This window comes from Anguilla rostrata, chromosome 13 (genome assembly GCF_018555375.3).
Source record: "Anguilla rostrata isolate EN2019 chromosome 13, ASM1855537v3, whole genome shotgun sequence".
NCBI classification, from domain to species: Eukaryota; Metazoa; Chordata; class Actinopteri; order Anguilliformes; family Anguillidae; genus Anguilla; species Anguilla rostrata.
In genome coordinates this window covers 2,799,223-2,814,019 of record NC_057945.1, presented here as the reverse complement: position 1 = coordinate 2,814,019, position 14,797 = coordinate 2,799,223, and the positions used below count along the sequence as shown (strand labels likewise).

At 45.7% G+C, this 14,797-nt stretch overlaps 1 protein-coding gene across 1 annotated transcript; it reads left to right on the top strand.

The window, feature by feature from the left end:
* The first annotated feature begins 476 nt into the window (after nucleotides 1-476).
* nelfcd (negative elongation factor complex member C/D) lies at nucleotides 477-14,747 on the top strand. The gene is made up of 15 exons (XM_064305073.1): nucleotides 477-677; nucleotides 1,148-1,257; nucleotides 1,603-1,712; nucleotides 2,230-2,339; nucleotides 3,020-3,127; nucleotides 3,326-3,478; nucleotides 4,468-4,598; nucleotides 5,248-5,413; nucleotides 8,415-8,549; nucleotides 9,320-9,459; nucleotides 11,345-11,459; nucleotides 11,568-11,663; nucleotides 12,496-12,636; nucleotides 13,214-13,343; nucleotides 14,219-14,747. Exons 1-15 carry the CDS (start codon nucleotides 621-623, stop codon nucleotides 14,251-14,253), a joined length of 1,737 nt encoding a protein of 578 aa, XP_064161143.1. The 5' UTR covers nucleotides 477-620; the 3' UTR covers nucleotides 14,254-14,747.
* Nucleotides 14,748-14,797: the final 50 nt, after the last annotated feature.

The window sequence follows — 14,797 nt, the reverse complement described above, 5'->3', positions numbered from 1 at the left end:
CTGGCCTGTAAATAGAGGACTAGCTTGCATGAAATTGTTGAAATTATCTGCTGGGGCTGCTCACAGGTAAGGCACCACGCTGTGGATGAATGGATGAGCCCCATCCTGCGCCAACTGCCCGTTAGTTCCATATGGTGTGCAACTGGCAATTTTTCGCTTTTGTCATGTTTGCAAATTCAGCAATCAGTAAAACTAACTCACCAAGCTGCATTTGTGAAGTAACTGTGTGATTAATTAATAATCATGGGATGTGGGTCATTCTTTCATGCCTTAAAAGTAGGGGTAAAAGTAGTATCTCGATATGCAGAAAAATGTATGGACTTATTAAAAATATTAACAACGACAAAAACATACGCGAAGTGGGTTTGCGGACAGGACCCAGCTAGTGTAACAGGTAGCTTTACTAATGCTAAACCAATTTCGCAGCTCTAAACTGGCAACGAATCCTCCATACCACAGCGCGGTGCTGTGTTGACATCTATGGGTGACATGTTATGACGCACAATTTGGGCGACAACTCGTTTTTCTGAAACGACCTGAGATTTTGGTAATTTATTTTTGATTTACAACGTTGTTACCTAGGAGCAGTTTCATAATTTCTTTTTGTGGTGCATCTAGCTATGGATGAAGAATATTACGGCACGGCGGGTGACTGGGACGGCCCAGATGGCGGCATGGTGTGTAACTCAGTCTAGCGTATCATGTCAGTTTTTGACAACTACCAAGCTAACGTTAGCTAGCTGCATAGCAACCGATATTTTGATAAACAGTTAGCTAGCTAACTAACGTCCTTTCAACTTCATTTTGACGTTATGAAATACGCGTATTCTTGCTAATAACGCTAGTTAGGTAACTTTTTTTCGCCTCAAATTTAGGTTTGACACTGAGACACTAGCGTGTCTTCTTTTATTTTAGGACATGCAAAGGCAGTGTACTAGTCTTATCGTTATTGCAAGTTATGGCTAGGTAGAGTTGCGGGAGCGTCTGACGTTAGCCAAACACGCTAGACAGATCATTGTTAGTTGCTTAGTCTAACTGTTTTGCTACTCTGGTGCCACACGATTACCCGACCTGCTGTTCCATTGTAAGGATACGAGAATAAGCCAGCTAGCTAGCATGTTAACTCCAAATCCCCTTTTTTGGCCAGGATGGGTATGTGGAAGGCGAGTCCGATGGGAAGGTACAAGAAGAATGCCTGCAGAAGTTCTCGAGCAGAGATTATATTATGGAGCCTGCTGTCTTCAACACACTCAAAACGTAAGATACTGGTTAAAATAACATCCTGTAGCAAAGTTAGCTAAACTAACTTAGGGTGCTCTTCTAGCCATTGCTAAACCACCTGCTGCCGGTGTTGAATTAATTCTCTCGTTTTTATTCTCAGCAAATGTACCTCTATTCCAGTCGTTTGTTTGCTCACCTCCTCCCTGTCCTAAACTGTGGTCCCCTGTATAAATATAGGGCCCCAATTTCAAAATGGAGTGCTGATCGGGAGTCAGGTTTCTCACGTTCTTTTTTACAGTCTCTGGTAATGAGCTGAAAGGCAAAGCTGATCCTAGATTTAGGAATATGGCCGAGATTAGCTCTCCACCGTTGTCTCCGCAGGTACTTCCAGGCAGGCGGATCTCCCGAGCACGTGATCCAGCTCCTGTCTGAAAACTACTCCGCGGTGGCGCAGACCGTTAACCTTCTAGCAGAGTGGCTCATTCAGATGGGTGCGTTTTTTCTTAATGTTTTTTTTTAAAATGTTATTTTCTTTATAAAATGAACCATGGCATGGCGTGACCGCACTTAAACCAGTTGTTTAATGTTTAGATGTATGTGTCTATGCGTAAAATGTTCATGTTAAAAAATGTTAAAAAATGGTGGATTTTGCCATCTTGTCTGAGTGATTGAAACGTGGAGGGGAGACAAGTGAAAGTATTAACATTAGAATACTTAAAAATAAGGTTACTTAGGAAAAATAAACTTAAAATGAGAATTGAGGTTGTTCCGGATTTGTTTTAACAACCTGTGTCGGTTTATATCGGAGGTCTGTAACCCTGGTATTTGAGAGGCCAGTTTAAGCAGTGGAGTACACTGTTAACTCCCTTCATTTGGTCTGGGTCTGAATCGGTGGCTGATTTTGAGGTGACGACAGGCCCTCAGAGCCCGGAGCTCATAGCCTCCCGGTGCCGGAGCCCTGGCCTGCACGCCCTACTTCAGCCCTGCTCTCTGTTTTTGGGGTCGCAGGCATGGAGCCGGCTCAGGTCCAGGAGCGGGTGGAGAACCACCTGAAGAGCCTGCTCATCAAGCACTTCGACCCTCAGAAAGCAGACTCCATTTTCACCGTGGAAGGAGAGGTGCGTCCCCCACGCCGTTCCCCGTGCTGCGCTCGTCTCCTCTTCTCAGACACATCTCTGCGGTGCTCAGGCCCTGCAGTGCAGGAGCAAGCTCCCATTACAGGCAGAAGGGCAGAAAGGTGTTGGGTCTGTGGCGTTTTCCACCACAGACCCAACACTCACCCGCTTAAACTGCACCTAGGGTCAAAGCCCTGAACTCTGATCCCAGAGCATCTTTTCTCTGTTTATATAACTCTGCTCATAGCTATTAACACCATGCCTGTTCTTAACTTGATCACGCTTTAGCATTAAGACCCGGGAGCAAGTAATGAACCTTTTTCCTTAGTTTTGCTAATTGGTCATGTGACTTGCTTTTTCATAGGAAATATTTTGTTTGCTAAAATGCTGTTCTAATACACCAGTTTGCAATGTTCTTCCACCACAGAGGGCCAGTGTAGTTCAGATATAGGTCTATTTGTGGGATGTTTTGGGAAGTAATCAGCTCTGGGCCCTGTTTCACAAAGTAGGATTACCCAGTTAGCTGGATGAGTGCACTGAGTAAAACCCGGAACAGCTCCCAAATCTGGAACATGGATTTATTACTCAGTAATCCTGCTTTGTTAAATACCCCCCTCCCTCCCCATTCTGGTAAGTCTGTGCTGGGGGATGCTTAGGGAAGTAACCGGCTGCTCTGTCCTCAGACTCCAGCCTGGCTGGAGCAGATGATCGCTCACACCACCTGGAGGGACCTGTTTTACAAGCTGGCTGAGGCCCATCCTGACTGCCTGATGCTCAACTTCACAGTGAAGGTGCGCTCTGTGGCTTCTTTCATCTGGCGATGGGGACGTTACCTGCAGCTTCCACTGATGGAGGAAGAGATACAGATCCCTGTCCCTGCACCTAACGCCGTGTGTGTGTGTCTCTATGTGTATGTGTGGTTCTGTGTGTGTGGCTCTGTGTGTGCGTACGTGCACGTGTGCGCGCCTGCGTGTGCGTGCGTACGGTAGCTGATCTCAGACGCAGGGTACCAGGGGGAGATCACCAGCGTGTCGACGGCCTGCCAGCAGCTGGAGGTTTTCTCCCGCGTGCTGCGCACGTCTCTGGCCACCCTGCTGGACGGGGGAGAAGACAACCTGGAGAAAAACCTGCCTGAGTTTGCTGTGAGTGCACGGTCTCTCACACACACACACTCACACACACACACACGCACACACTCACACGCACACTCACACACTCACACACTCACACACACACACACACACACACACACACACACTCAAACACCCAATCCATGCACACACAATCAAACACCCAATCTATACACACACACACACACACATACACTCAAACACCCAATCTATACACACACACACACACACACACTCAAACATCCAATCCATGCACACGCAATCCATACACACACACACAGACACACACTCAAACACCCAATCCATACATACACACACACAGACACACACATGCAAATCCAAACGTGCACACCCGCTAATACACACATCCCATGCACACACTTGCACGCAAAACACATACACTCACACAACACATACACACACGGGGTCTACGCATGTGTGCGCGTGTATACATGTATAGATATATACATCTGGATTTAATTGATTATTCGTGTTAAAAAAATAATCGCTCTTCTACAGACGTAGCACTGATGACCATGGTCACCACATTTAAACCCAGGAAATGACTTCCTGAAGCACACTTCCTTATGTTTCTTTAGATTCTGAAGCTGTTTTGCTGTCCTTGTTCTCGTCCTATCTCTGGTGTGTGTTGTCTCTGGTGTGTGTTGTCTCTGGTGTGTGTTGTCTCTGGCGTGTGTTGTCTCTGGCGTGTGTTGTCTCTGGCGTGTGTTGTCTCTGGCGTGTGTTGTCCCTGGTGCGTGTTGTCCCTGGTGCGTGTTATCTCTGGTGTGTGTTTTCTCTGGTGTGTGTTGTCTCTGGTGTGTGTTGTCCCTGGTGCGTGTTGTCCCTGGTGCGTGTTGTCTCTGGTGCGTGTTGTCTCTGGTGCGTGTTGTCCCTGGTGCGTGTTGTCTCTGGTGTGTGTTGTCCCTGACGTGTGAGTGTTGTCCCTGGTGCGTGTTGTTTCTGGTGCGTGATGTCACCGGCCCATGTTGTCTCTGCAGAAGATGGTGTGTCACGGCGAGCACACGTACCTGTTTGCCCAGTCCATGATGTCCATCCTGTCCCAGGAGGAGCAGGGCGGCTCGGCCATGCGCAGGATTGGACAGGAAGTGCAGAAGTCCGCCCACCAGAGGTACCGCCCACCCGCCCAGTTACACACTCATCATGACTTGGGTTTAGTGGGCAAACTGGCGTGTCAGGCTGCACGATATCGGCACAAAGTAGCAAGAATAGTTTGTGGCATGTTGTAGGTACATTATTATTGGTATGCCAGACCTCGGTGAAATAATTTACAGGTTAGCCTGCACCTTGCACTGTTTAGCCACGTGTTGTACTCTGTGTAAGTTTGCATTTGGAAGAAAGGATATTATGAGTTGTGGGATTCTGCATGCTGTTGGGTTGTTTTGCAGCCTGGCCAAGAACAACACACAGTGATATTCCTGTTAGGAGTTGGTATGATACCAGGATGAATCTGTTGATATCTGTGGTAGGATCTTGATCTGTTGAAAATTGTGGTAAGAGATGAATCTGTTGATATCTGTGGTTGGAGATGAATCTGATATCTGTGGTAGGAGATTAATTTGTGGATATCTGTGGTAGGAGGTGAATCTGTTGATTTTTGTGGTAGGAGATGAAACCGTAGATATCTGTGGTAGGAGATGGATCTGTTGATATCTGTGGTAGGAGATGGATCTGTTGATATCTGTGGTAGGAGATGAAATGGTTGACATCTGTGGTAGAAGATGAAAGGGGTAATATTTGTTGTCTGTGACTGTTGCCAGGGGCCACGATGCCAGTCAGATCACGCTGGCCTTGGGCACGGCGGCGGCCTACCCTCGGGCCTGCCAGGCGCTGGGCGCCATGCTGTCCAAGGGGGCGCTCAACCCAGCCGACATCACTGTCCTCTTCAAGATGTTCAGCAGCATGGACCCGCCCCCCGTAGAGCTGGTGAGACACCCCATTACAGCCAATTACATTACAGCTCATTACAGCCAATTACATTACAGCTCATTACAGCCAATTACATTACAGCACATTACAGCCAATTACATTACAGCACATTACAGCTCATTACATTACAACACATTACAGCCAATTACAATACAGCTCATTACAGTCAATTACATTAAAACACGTTACAGCTCATTACAGCTCATTACATTGCAACACATTACAGCCAATTACATTACAGCTCATTACAGTCAATTACATTAAAACACGTTACAACTCATTACAGCCAAATACATTACAACACATTACAGCCAATTACAACACATTGCAGCCAATTACATTACAATACATTACAGCCAATTACAGCTCATTGCAGCACAATATATTACAACACATTACAGCTCATTACAGCCAATTACATTACAGCCAATTACAACACATTACAGCCAATTACATTACAGTACATTACAGCCAATTACAGCTCATTGCAGCACAATATATTACAACACATTACAGCTCATTACAGCCAATTATATTACAACACATTACAGCTCATTACAGCTTACATGTTACAGCTTGTTACATTAGAGTACATTACAGCTCACTACAGCCAATTACAGCACGTTACAGCTTGTTACAGCACAATACATTACATTACAACACATTACAGCTCATTACAGCTTACATGTTACAGCTTGTTACATTAGAGTACATTACAGCTCACTACAGCCAATTACAGCACGTTACAGCTTGTTACAGCACAATACATTGCATTACAACACATTACAGCTCATTACAGCCAATTATATTACAACACATTACATCTCATTACAGCCAATTACATTACAACTCATTACACATTGCAGCTCATTACAGCCAATTATATTACAACATATTACAGCTCATTAGAGCCAATTACATTACAACACATTACAGCTCATTACAGCCAATTACAACACATTACACATTACTGCTCATTACAGGACAATACATTACATTACAGCACATTATAGCTTATTATAGACCATTGCATTAATCGTATTACAGCTCATTACAACATGTTACAGCTTGTTACATTACAGCATATTGCATTGCTCTACATTCCATCATAGTACAGTTGCAATTAAAATTATTCAGTCCCTCTAACCCATAAGATGTCTTTGTGATGTGAATAAAATTGCATGACAATGTATCAACTAAGGCCTTTGTAAACAGAAATACATGTTTATTAGAACATGTTCAAGTGATTTTGAAAACATACAGCTGAATTTACTATTTGTTATAAGGAAAAAAAATGAAATTCTCTCCAAAAAAATCAATGACCAAATTATTCAACCCCCAAAATCAGTACTTTGTGGAACATCCTTCAGCTTTTATAAATTCTAATAAACGCTTCCTTTAAGTGCTCACAAGCCTCTGTCACCTCTCTTTTGGAATCTTGGCCCATTCTTCCTGTGCAAATGCTTCAAGTTCACCGATAGTCTTTGGTTTTCATGATGCCACTGCTTTCTTCAAATCCCACAAAAGATTTTCAATGGGATTTAAATCTGGGGACCGAGAACGCCAGTCTAGGACGTTCCCAGATCGTTCCCTGTACCAAGCTTTGGGTGACTTGGATGTATGCTTGGGATCATTGTCTTGCTGGAAAGTCCAATGATCACCAGGCTTTAGCTTATGCACTGAGGGCATCACATTCTTCTCCAGAATGGCCTGGTATTTCAAGGAATCCATGGTGCCAGTCACACGCTGAAGATTGCCAGTACCAGAAGCAGCAAAACACCCCCGCAGAAGGACTGACCCACCTCCATACTTGACTGTGGGGATCGTGTTCTTCTTGTCATAAGCTGCACCTTTCTTACGCCAGGCATACCGCTTATCCATGGGTCTAAACAATTCCAGTTTTGTCTGGTCACTTCATAAAATATTCTCCCAAAACTCCATAGACTTATTCAAATGACGTCTTGCATATTCAAGTCGATTTTTCATATGCTTAGAGTGGAGTGCGGCGAGGTGTCCGTCCATGAAGGCCTTGCTTGTTCAATATCCTTCTTATCATCTGTACTGATACTTTTGTTCCAGCTTTCAAAAGGTCATCCTGTAAGCCTTTGGCAGTAATATGAGGGGTTTTCTCAGCAGTTCTTACGATGTGCCTGATACCAGTTGATGTAACTTTACTCATCCTTCCACGTCCAGGTAGGTTTACTGCTATTCCATGACTTTTAAACTTCCTTATGATGCTGCCAATTGTGTCTCTTTGAACTTTCAATATCTTGGAGATCTTTTTGTATCCATTGCCTTTTTTATGCAATGAAATAATTTCTTCTCTTAACTTTTGAGAGAGCTCCTTTGTCTTTGGCATGTTTGCTAGTCAGCTTCAAATTGATGTGAAGAAGTGCAGATTTATATATTTATCACAGGTGAAGCAAACAGTGTCGTTATGGATTTCCTTAGGGCTTAAGTGTGTTGCACAAAATTTAGTCATTCTACAGCCCAGCAAATATTTTAAAAATGGTGATATTGAATGGGGGTTGAATATTTATGAAATGGCTGAAATACTAAATTTACATGCTACTTAAAAAAATCTTAAAAAATACATTTTTATTTTGAATTTTAACAGAACACACAAGTGACATACATGTTTTTTTTTTTTTAGTTCAAAGTCTCCCAAAAAAAATACATTTAAAAATATTTACAGTTTCCACAGGGGTTGAATCATTTTGATTGCAACTGTACATGACATTGTTTTGCATTTCATGTTTTTTTTGCACTCGTTGGCGTTAGTGCAGAAGATTCTCTGCGGCTGCCAGAGTGCAGGAGTGCTGGGTGTGTTTGCTTATGGTAACCCTGGGATTTTGGGTCTAAACATCATTACTTTACTCAGGGATAGGGGTCTCCCTGGAGTAAGGGTATAACAGGCTGACCTAAATGTCCCCGAGCTGTTCTCTGGCCAATTAAAATGATGACTGAGCTGAAGCCTGATCTCTGATTGGCTCCTCAGATCCGAGTGCCCGCCTTCCTGGACCTGTTCATGCAATCCCTGTTCAAGCCAGGCGCCAAGATCAACCAAGACCACAAACACAAGTACATCCACATCCTGGCCTATGCAGCCAGTGTGGTGGAGACATGGAAAAAGGTGAGGGGGGGGTTGGGGGGGGGGTGTATGTGTACACTTTAAATATTAACCATATGCTAAATTCTTTGTTTGTTTTTTGTTAATGTGCAGTACTGTTCAATATAATTTGAAGATGTAAAAATATATCTGAAATACTGTTTAAAAAAAGTCCTGTTTCTGATATTGTGAGTTTGTTTTCTTGAGCTTTTGCATTTAGTCTTAATCAACCCTTTATTGGCCCTTATTTGGGGAATTAATCCAGGCATCTTAATCTACAGTCCTGGTGGGCTGCAGTGTCTGCAGGTTTAACTCCAGTCCTGCAGGGCCGCAGTGTCTGCAGGTTTAACTCCAGTCCTGCAGGGCTGCAGCGTCTGCAGGTTTAACTCCAGTCCTGGGGGGGTCACAGTGTCTGCTGGTTTAACTCCAGTCCTGGAGGGTCACAGTGTCTGCAAGTTTAACTCCAGTCCTGCAGGGCTGCTGTGTCTGCAGGTTTAACTCCAGTTCTGGAGAGCCGCAGTGTCTGCAGGTTTAACTCCAGTTCTGGAGGGCCGCAGCGTCTGCAGATTTAAATCCAGTCCTGGAGGGTCACAATGTCAGCAGGTTTAACTCCAGTCTTGGAGGGTCACAGTGTCAGCAGGTCTTTGTGATCTCCCAGCCTGCTTTAGTTTTGGAAACCAGGTGTGTGGACACTAAGCACCCCATCCCTGTTGTGGCGGTAGGCCTGCAGATCTCTGGCCTAAACACTGTGCAGTGCTGAGTCTCTCCCTCCCTCCTCTCTGTTTGGCTCCCAGAACAAGCGTGTGAACATCAACAAGGACGAGCTCAAGTCCACGTCCAAGGCCATCGAGACGGTGCACAACCTCTGCTGCAACGAGAACAAGGGCGCCACAGAGCTGGTGGCCGAACTCAGCACGCTGTACCAGTGCATCCGGTGAGCAGCCCCGCCCCTCTGGCCACGCCCACACCGGCCCTGCCCACATATATATTTTGAGGACACAGTAGGCTGATTCGGACCCAGCCCAAGACAGGCCCTGCCCACAATGGCCCCACCATTCTGTAGGCCTGCTGTGCGGAAACCAATTTCCTGAATGGCTGTATTCATTTCTGAAGGGTTATATTCATTCCTGTAGGGCTATATTCTTTTTTTGAAGGGCTATATTCACTTCTGAATGGCTATATTCATTCCTTTAGGGTTATATTCATTCCTGAAGGGCTATATTCATTTCTGAAGGGCTATATTCATTTCTGAAGGGTAATATTCTTTCCTAAATGGCTATATTCATTTCCAAATGGCTATATAAATTCCCAGAGGCCTATATTTATTCCCAATGGGCTATATTCATTTCTGAAGAGCTTTATTAATTTCTGAATGACTATATTCTTTTCTGAAGGGCTATATTCATTCCTGATGGTCTGTATTAATTTGGTATTTTACATCTGGGTCCTCAGATTGGGTCCAGGAGACCCCTGTGTAGCTGGGTTTTGTTCTGTCACTGATGTGTAGCAAGCTGTTAATTGTTGTTACTTTGCTCATTATCTATAAAAATCTAATAAATATATAAATATCCCATATTCTCATGTCATGGCTTTTAATCAGTTAATCTGATGCTTCCATTTAATGCACCTCATGGCAAATGATTCTTTCAGAAAGAGTTTCCACTTACTAACCGATTAAACGATAGACTGAGCCGTGAAATTAGAGTTCTATTGGCTAAAAGTGTAGACATCTAGTCCTGAAAAGGAAAATGACAAACCTAAAAAGGAAACCAAAGCAATGAAAATGAGTGTTGTGTTGGTAAATTGAAGATGCAAATCGTGCAGAAACGTTGAAAGATGTTTTAAACAGCATTTAACTGATCAACAGAACCAGCATCTGCAGAGGGGCTCAGGCATTGGCCCAACTGGCATCACAGAAGATTCTAACTATTTCCCACAAGCTTACTGTCACTTAATTATTGGCCAATTCTGGGACACTGCTTGACACAAGATTCAGGTCAGGATTATGGCCTGGAGCAGACCTGGGCTTCTCACCTTAATTACTTAATTAGCCCTAACATTTACGCCGCTGACATTTTAATTACATTTCTTGATAAGCACATGAATGACAGCTGAAGACTATTCTTATGTCCCTTCATGAAATGTTTCACTGTGATCTAATCTGTGAACCAGTGTTGGTGTACACAGCCAGTCAGCTCATTAGCCAGGCTAATTGGTGTAAACAAAAACCTGGATACACACCGCCCCTCCAGGACTGGAATTGCCCACCACTACCTTCAGTTGTTACCTGACATGCATTCCGTTCTCCACCACTGAGGGGTTGATGGGGATGGGGATGTTGTAAGACAAGTTTCAAACAGATAGTCAGCTAATTGTGACTGTTATCTCAGACCTCAGTAGAACCTCATAGAGGGACATGCACATATATATATATATATGTATATATATACACATATGTTCTGTTAAAATTGTCAGTAATATGCTGTAATTATCTAATATATTGTGTACATAGATGCTGTAGGTGCACCAGAAGCTCCTGTGTTTCTTCTCTCCTCTCTGCTTCTGAAATGCCGGAGGTTCCAGTGCTACCGGACAGCACTGCACAGAATGTCCGTTGCCATAGTAATGGCAGTTGGCCATGCCCTTTAATGAATTTTCAGATCATAAGTCAAATAGGACTGTTCTGGAGACAAAATCTGTGTCACATTGAAATGTTCAGGAAACGTAATTTGACAGTTGGCAATAGAGCTGGGTTTCTGGTTGGCCTAGAGAATTCCTGAGTGTGTTGTCTTGGTGATCTCTGGTCTTGTGGGTTTAAGGTTCCCGGTGGTTGCCATGGGTGTGCTCAAGTGGGTGGACTGGACGGTTTCGGAGCCCCGGTACTTCCAGCTGCAGACGGACCACACCCCCGTTCACCTGGCCCTGTTAGACGAGGTACCGTACCACTGTTGAGCCCTGCCCCCATCATTAGGCTCCACCTCCATTGTTAGGCTCCGCCCCTGGCATGAGGCACTCTGACTCCTCTCCCATCTCTCCCTGCAGATCAGCACCTGCCACCAGCTCCTGCACCCTCAGGTCCTGCAGCTGCTGGTCAAGCTGTTTGAGACTGAGCACTCACAGCTGGATGTCATGGAGCAGGTGAGAGACTGTCATCTTCTTACAGAGCACACACACGCACCCGCACCCGCACCTGCACCCGCACACACACACACACACTCGCAGCTGGATGTCATGGAGCAGGTGAGAGACTGTCATCTTCTTACAGAGCACACACACGCACCCGCACCCGCACACACACACACACACTCGCAGCTGGATGTCATGGAGCAGGTGAGAGACTGTCATCTTCTTACAGAGCACACACACACACACACACTCACACACACTCGCAGCTGGATGTCATGGAGCAGGTGAGAGACTGTAATCTTCTTACAGAGCACACACACACACACTCGCAGCTGGACGTCATGGAGCAGGTGAGAGACTGTAATCTTCTTACAGAGCACGCACACGCACACACACACACACACACACGCAGCTGGATGTCATGGAGCAGGTGAGAGACAGTCAGCTTCTTACAGCACACACACACACACACACATTCGCAGCTGGATGTCATGGAGCAGGTGAGAGACAGTCAGCTTCTTACAGCACACACACACACACACTCGCAGCTGGATGTCATGGAGCAGGTAAGAGACGGTCAGCTTCTTACAGCACACACACGCGTGTACGTGCACACACACACACGCATTTTTCAAGAGCTTCTACATTTTTCCCCAAGTGCCCAAAACTGCACGCAGTATTTTAAACGTTTCCTGATAAAGATGTTGTGTAACAAGTATGACCTCCTTTAGCTCATACTCAGTTCTTTCCGATGCCTTTGTATTGGTACCGTTGGTACTCGGCTCCTGTACCTGTTGGTACACGCACAGGGACTGACCGCTGCTCCTCCCTCTCGGTCTGCTAGCTGGAGCTGAAGAAGACCCTGTTGGACCGCATGGTGCACCTGCTGAGCCGTGGCTACGTGCTGCCGGTGGTCGGCTACATGCGCAAGTGCCTGGAGAAGCTCAACACGGACATTTCGCTCATACGATACTTCGTCACCGAGGTTAGGCAGTCGCCAGAAGTGTTCTAAAAGACACCGCCTTTCATAACCAAACTGAAGCACTCCGTCATGTTTGTTTTTGTCTTAAAATTAAGCGTTTAAGTTTGTTTTATTAAAAGTGACTTTGTTAAATAGCTGTCAGGAGGTGATTCTCACCCACCTTAATATCAATGTTATTTGGCTAAGCAAGCTAACGGCTAACAGTGAGCTGCGCGTTCTCGAGGCTGGAGGTTTTGAGCTCGGTGTACCCCAATTTATGACATAATCTGTGGCGACTAGCTGAGCAGACCTGGGCCTAACGGATGCAAACTATCTCTTTAAATTTGTTAATGGTAAAATAAATTCCTGGTGCAGCATTTTTCATGGATATTGAGGTGTACACATTATTTATATAGCTTTGATGATTATCATGATATGGCCTATTGTAGTGTGTCTGTCATCAAAGCATTTGTGTAGTTGTAGTTTTTTGGTGGTAAGTAGCTCACTGCAGTGTGTATGGGCTTCTTTAACTGGTGTTAGTGGGTCTTTGAGGTGTAGGAAAGTTCCGGAATCCTGTCTGAGATGCTGTGGGTGATTTTAGGTCCTGGACGTGATTGCACCTCCTTACACCTCGGACTTTGTGCAGCTCTTCCTGCCCATCCTGGAGAACGACAGCATCGCGGGCACCATCCGCGCAGAGGGAGAGCACGACCCCGTGGCAGAGTTCATCGGTGAGTCTCCTCAGGGGAGCCGCACTGCTATCGGGCTAGCATGCAGTATAGACCGCTGCTATCGGGCTAGCACGCAGTATAGACCGCTGCTATCGGGCTAGCATGCAGTATAGACCGCTGCTATCGGGCTAGCACGCAGTATAGACCGCTGCTATCGGGCTAGCATGCAGTATAAACCCGCTGCTATTGGGCTAGAATGCAGTATAGACCGCTGCTATCGGGCTAGCATGCAGTATAGACCGCTGCTGTCTGGCTAGCACGCAGTATAGACCGCTGCTATTGGGCTAGCATGCAGTTATAGACCGCTGCATATTGTGTAGCATGCTAGTTAAGAGCCCTGCTATGGTAGCTGCTTAGACTGTGCTATGGGCTAGTGCAGTGAAAAACTGTCTATATCGGGCTAGCTCATGATCGTTCTGACTGGGCTAGCTTCCTGCCACCTGAGACGCAGCTGGCTGGTAACCGGCTAGCACACAGTATTAGACCTCTGTGCTGCTACTGCTACGGCAGCAGCAGTTAGACCACTTCTGCTGCTGCAGTAACCTGCTGTAACACTATGCATATAACCCTGCTGCTACTGGGCTAGACACAGTATTGACGGCTGTCTGGTGCACAGTATGACCTTCTCGCACACAATTTAGACCTTTGTGCTGCTAATCGGCTAGCACACAGTATTAGACCTCTATGCTGCACCATATTGTGAACAGGCTAGTGAATGGCCCTATTGATCCCTTGGAGTTGCATAGCGTGTGTCTATTAGCAGTGCAGAGTTCTGACTCGTCTCTTCCTCTATCCTGAGTGAGCTGCGGTAGAGTTTGTCCTGACACAAGCGGTCTGCTAGCCTTACGGCGCGCGTTTCCCCTTCTGCCTTTCAGCTCACTGTAAATCCAACTTCATCATGATGAACTGAGACCTGGGGGGCGGAGCTCGTCTGTGGGGCTGGCGGGGGACGAGCCCCCTCTCCCCACCTCTCACAAGCCCCCACCGGCAGCCCCCCACAACTGCTGTGGGGGCTGGAGGACCAGGGGGTGAGAGGCAGGCTGGATGCAAGACCCTGTACATAAGACTGCATTACACAGCCCAGCCATGCTGAAATGAGGCTCCCACACGGAGCTCGTGGGAATGAGGCTCAAACGCATTTTGGATGAGGCGTCAGGGCCTCGGCCTTCTCATGAACATCCTGTACGAGCAGAGATATTGGGTTACCATGGTTACCCTGGCGCTGCTCTTATGACTGACGCTGCAGACAGTACAGACGGAAGAAAAGCCTAACCGCTGGTCGAGAACAATCTTTTTTTTTTTTTCCCCTCCTTCCTTTTTTTAAAAAACATAAATATTGTGTTGTAACAGGCTGTGCATCAACGTTGTTCAGTGCATAAATACATACCTGTTCTAACACACAGATCTACCGCGTCCTTGCTTCATTTTCAATGTGGAACTAGTGTCTTAGTTAC

What these genes read in the sequence shown, in the direction of transcription:
- nelfcd (XM_064305073.1), top strand. Translation starts at nt 621, where the DNA reads ATGGATGAAGAATATTACGGCACGGCGGGTGACTGGGACGGCCCAGAT. An exon ending in TACGATACTTCGTCACCGAG is followed by an intron (nt 12,637 to 13,213) that starts GTTAGGCAGTCG and finishes GGGTGATTTTAG; the next exon opens with GTCCTGGACGTGATTGCACC. An exon ending in CCCCGTGGCAGAGTTCATCG is followed by an intron (nt 13,344 to 14,218) that starts GTGAGTCTCCTC and finishes TCTGCCTTTCAG; the next exon opens with CTCACTGTAAATCCAACTTC.